The sequence below is a fragment of the Arachis ipaensis genome, chromosome B03, assembly GCF_000816755.2.
Source record: "Arachis ipaensis cultivar K30076 chromosome B03, Araip1.1, whole genome shotgun sequence".
Lineage (NCBI taxonomy): Eukaryota > Viridiplantae > Streptophyta > Magnoliopsida > Fabales > Fabaceae > Arachis > Arachis ipaensis.
Genome location: NC_029787.2, coordinates 115,921,823 through 115,927,222, shown reverse-complemented (window position 1 = coordinate 115,927,222; position 5,400 = coordinate 115,921,823). Strand labels below are relative to the sequence as shown.

Genomic DNA, 5,400 nt, shown 5'->3' with positions numbered 1-5,400 from the left:
TATTGTTTTTATTATTTGGAATATTATACTGTGGGTAGTTTTTATCAATATGTATAGATAGTTATAATTTAAACTTTGAATATATCTAAACTAATTTGAATTGATGGAGTGATCAACTTAGTCATCATTCTCTTAAGCAAGTGTTGGGAGTTCGAATTTCATCTCGTATGGATAGCAATTCATTGGCCAATTACAGACTCTTAAATAAAATTCAAAGTCATAATAGATTAGCCCTTAACTTGTTAGGTATTGTGGGAAGCCAAAAAAATATATCTATACTTAAATTTTATTATATTTTGCCCCACTATAAAATTTTTCTGGGTCCGTCACTGCAACACATGTTTGGTAGATAAATATATTGTTACGAAGGATTGATAGAATATGATTTTAGGTATTAGTTAAATTAAATTCTTAAGTAAATGTTATTCATTTTGTTTATATTTAAAATAAGTTGTTAAGTAGATGTTTGGTGATTAAATTATTAATTATTTAAATAAATGTCTTTTAAGTTAATTTATTAACTAGATGTTTATTAATTTAGTTATTAATTATTTAAGTCAATGTTTTTATTTAAATCAATTTATTAACTACATATTTATTAATTTAGTTATTAACTACATGTTTATTAATATTGCTGGCAGTACACATGGTACTTCAATCGATCTGACTCCACATCTCAGTACTCAACATTTCTGCGAATGCTGTAATTCTTCACTTGCATCATTGCATCTCTGCTTTTGAATTTATGGCCAACCTAAAACTCCACACCATCATCTAAGTTGTAATCGTCTTCACCCGTATTGGAAAATGGAGTTTTCTCGTGCATCGCGTCCATATCCAGTGTTTGATAATAACTGGGTACAACTGATAAAGTCGGAATTGGGTGCGGGACAGGCAAAAGATACCAAATTGATGGCTCGACTAGCGTCTCTGGTACAAACTCCTCCTCCTCATCATTTTCAGAAGAACCAATGTCGTTGCTATCCACAACATACTCCTCGTTGGAGTTCTCACCATCAACGTCCATGTCTTTCACTGGACTAGCAACGTGTAGTGGTGGTGGTGCGAAAAAAGGGTCGTCCTGCACAAAATCCAACTGGCCAGATCTACTACCATCGACATCACTTACCTCTGAAAAAAGTTCCATCACTTATTTTGCCATGATTCTCCCATGAATGTCAAACATGAGACGCACATGTTCGTCGTCGTAGAGCCAAAATAAACGAAACTGATACCCTACCCTACCGATCTTTTTTTTTTTTCGCAACCACCAATGCTACCCAATATCAGACTCTTCAACTCCGACAAAGAACTTACTTGTGAGGTACACAACATAATGGGATTTTCGCACTCAAGTATTACGCCAGCATCACTGTTTTTCATATGGCGATTGGGATATATACTTACAACCACATATCCACTACTACTAGACATTTTGGCTTATTTTTCGAAAGAAAAACAGAAAAGAAGAAGAAGTGAAATGTTTGCGGAGAATACAAAAGGTTGCACATCCTTTTATAACTACTAAAAATTTGTCGGAACGTATCTCATTTACACTGTAAACGTCATATATATTCACGTATCTTGGCTTTCTTTTTCAAATTCTTTTAGCATTTTTTTTGTCAATTTTAAGCATTTTTTAAAAATAAAAATTCATGTGCAGTTATTAATATTAGTAGTTAAAAATTATTAGATGATTTAAATNTATTTTAATACTATCGTCTCTTTTCTTTTAACGATTGTTATTGAGCCCAGCAACTAAATTAGTAAATTATTATTATAACAAAACTGTACTTTTTATTTTTTACACAAAAAGGTGAGTAGTTTCTCTAACACCCTTGTAAATATATAACATCGTTTTAAAACTTTTTTAATGATTTAATGCTGGTTCTTAAAATCTTTTTTTTTTAATAATTTTTAATAAAATCTATTGACGATATCTTTGTTTTAATTGAAAATAATAACTAAAACTGACATGAACAGAAAATCAAACATATGAAACGTTATTATGTTTACCATATTTTTATTTTGTAAGATTGTTTGATGGTAACTTACCTTCAGCATATCCTTACTTTTTTTTTTGTTGGCATTTCGAATATCCTATTATTTTCAAGAGTCAATATATATGACAAAAAGACATTTTTAAAGATGTTACATTCTAATATTTTCAATATTACAGCTTATGGGACTATTTGTGGACGATTTGACATGACAACCACAATTAGAAAATTAGTTACACAGTTATCTAATTAACCAGTACTCTATGTGCTTTATTTAGACATTAACATAGTAATCATACAAGAGAACCCAAATTTGGCACAAATGTTATTGATCATTCAATTTCTAAAGTCAAGTTACTCCTACAAAAGAAGTTATCATTCTCGTTACTTTGACTAATATCTACTATACTTTAGTTGCAGGCTCAACAATGGCTCTACCCAAGTTCCTCATGTGGCCATTTTCTTTGACATGGTTGTTTCTGGTTCATTGGCAACTACATCATGTGGAAGGGGCACCAGAACCAGAGGCAGTACCAGGTATCGGTATCAATTGGGGCTTACTTGCAACTCACCCCATAAATCCTCCCATTGTAGTGAATATGTTGAAGGACAACGGCATAAAAAAGGCCAAGATCTTCGACACGGATCCTTGGGTTGTGAGTGCTTTCACTGGCTCAAACATTGAACTCATGGTTGGAATTCCCAATGACCAACTCAGAAAACTAGCTAGAGATGCCAATTATGCTCATGACTGGGTTAAAAACAATGTCACAAAATTCGTTTATAAGGAAGCGGTCAACATCAGGTATACTAATAATTACATTTTTAATATTTTATTCCATAACCATAGTTTTTGTCAAAGATTTATGACTATAACTAATAAAACTGGAAGAATATATAAAGAGTCCGCAAAGATAAAAAACGTTTCTTTGATTGATTGAAATTTATGAAAGTAAAACTAAATATATATAAAATATTTGTTTATAAAAGATAAAAAATAAGATAAAATAATAAAAGTTAAAATTGTAACTAAATTTATGTATTCTGTTGAGCTGAATTTGTAAATTGTAAGATTTTTTTATTGTTGCCATGGGCTACGACGAAAGAGTGATTTAATAAAAACTTTCTAGCTATTGCTGATATAAGAATATGGTAATGCAGATATGTATCTGTTGGAAATGAACCATTCTTGAGAAGTTACAATGGTTCATTCGTGAATATCACATTTCCAGCAATGCAAAATGTTCAAAATGCTATTGACAAGGCTGGTTATGGAGACAAGATCAAGGTAACAACGGCATTGAATGCCGATGTGTACGAATCTAAGACAGACAAGCCATCCGACGGCGAGTTTCGTCCGGATGTGTTTCATGCTATTAAGGAAATTGTGCAGTTTCTTGATGAACATAACTCACCATTTCTTGTTAACATATACCCTTTCCTTAGTCTATACCAAAATGAAGGTTTCCCAATGGATTTCGCATTCTTTGATGGCGTGGCAAATCCAGTTACTGACAATGATAAAGAATACCACAATGTGTTTGATGCAAACTTTGATACCCTTGTTTGGTCATTGAGAAAGATTGATCACTCTAATGTGAATATAGTTATTGGAGAAATTGGATGGCCAACTGATGGTAACAAACATGGTACTCCAAGTAATGCAAAAAGGTTCTACCAAGGGTTCCTCAAGAAAATGGCTAGTAAAACAGGAACCCCTCTTCGGCCCGGGCCTATGGATGCATATATGTTCTCTCTTTTGGACGAGGACGACAAGAGTATCGCCCCCGGAAACTTCGAACGCCATTGGGGAATTTTTCGATACGACGGGAAGCCTAAGTTTGAGGTGGATTTTTCAGGTAACGGAGAAAATAAAATGCCTATTGAAGCTAAAGGTGTCGTCTACCAAGAGCGTAAATGGTGTGTGATTAAACCCTTTGACAAGTCCTTGAACATGAGCAGTTTGCCAGGGGCATTGAGCTATGCTTGTGCACTTGGTGATTGCACAAGCTTAGGTGCTGGTTCTTCTTGTGCAAATCAGAGTGAGGATGGGAGTGCTTCCTATGCTTTTAACTCCTACTTCCAAATAAGTGACCAAAGTGTTGAGGCATGTGATTTCAAAGGATTGGCCAATATTGTAACAGATGACCCTACAAACGGAACTTGCTTCTTCCCTATACAAATTGAGAGCAGTGGAAACATGCTTACAACTTTACTCATCAAGGTGGGACTTTTCGCTGGTTTTTCATTGATTTTCTTGACATTTATGTAGAGGCCATAGTTTAGTTAGGCAGGAGTGGATTAGTAATAAGAGATGTCAGTAGATTGTACTTTTTAATTGATATAGTTTTTCCTTCTCAACGCAACATAGAAAGATTTAGTAATAAATGCTTGAAATGCCATTAGATATGTAATGTAATGTAATGTAACCGTTTCAATTACCAGAAGAATAATATAAGACTAGAGTGAGACCTGTGCTAGTAAATTAACGACAGTATATAGTATATTTTAAAAAATATTATATTATTGAAAAATTAATTAAAATATATAAAAATTAATATTAAATTTGATATATTTTTATTTAAAATATTTTATAATATAAGAAATTTTTATATTAAAATTGTATTTGTTTTAATTAACGGACTTAGTCTTTTTATATGGTGTTTGTCCTTTTTTATTTTTTGTTGTTATTGGAGTTGTTTCTTTCTTCTTTCTATCATATGTTCTTGTAGAGACATATTTTTTTTAACTGTTGACTTGTATATATTTTCTTATCTATTTTTTTTTTCTGTTTCATCTTTCTATATATGTTCTTCGTCTGAATATGTGTCTTAGATTCATTTACTTTTTTTTCATTAACTTTTTATAATTATGTCATCTAGGTCTGATGATATTAGTGTTAGTGAAGTTGGTTCCTATAATAAATGAAGAATATAAATGAGCAATATAAATGATGTTTTGAATAAATGAAAATTTTGTTTTGTATTGCCTATTTTATTTGTTATAATAGGAGTTGAGTTTCGGTAATTTTTTTTTTGGGACAAATGTCTTAGTAATAGTATATTATTGAGAGCATAGTTAAAATCATTTACTTTGACTTCAAATATAAATGTGAAGTTGTATAAATGTTTTAGGGGTAAGTACTGTTTTAACCCCTAAAGTTGAGCATGAAAATTGAAACCGTCCCTCATCTAATTTTTTATTTAGAATCGTCCTTAACGTTTTTTTCGTATTAAAATTGTCCTTTTAATTTTTTTGGACAAAAATACCCTCACCACTACCAACACAATTACCTCATCCACCACCACCACCACCAACACCAACACCACTGCCACAACCAGCATCAACAGCACCACCAGCACCACCACCAACACCAACACCAACACCAACACTAACACCA

At 32.3% G+C, this 5,400-nt stretch overlaps 1 protein-coding gene across 1 annotated transcript; it reads left to right on the top strand.

The window, feature by feature from the left end:
* LOC107633697 (glucan endo-1,3-beta-glucosidase 8-like) lies at positions 2,429-4,355 on the top strand. Its single transcript, XM_016337300.2, has 2 exons — positions 2,429-2,805; positions 3,162-4,355. The coding sequence occupies exons 1-2, from the start codon at positions 2,429-2,431 to the stop codon at positions 4,270-4,272; spliced, it is 1,488 nt and encodes a 495-aa protein (XP_016192786.1). The 3' UTR covers positions 4,273-4,355.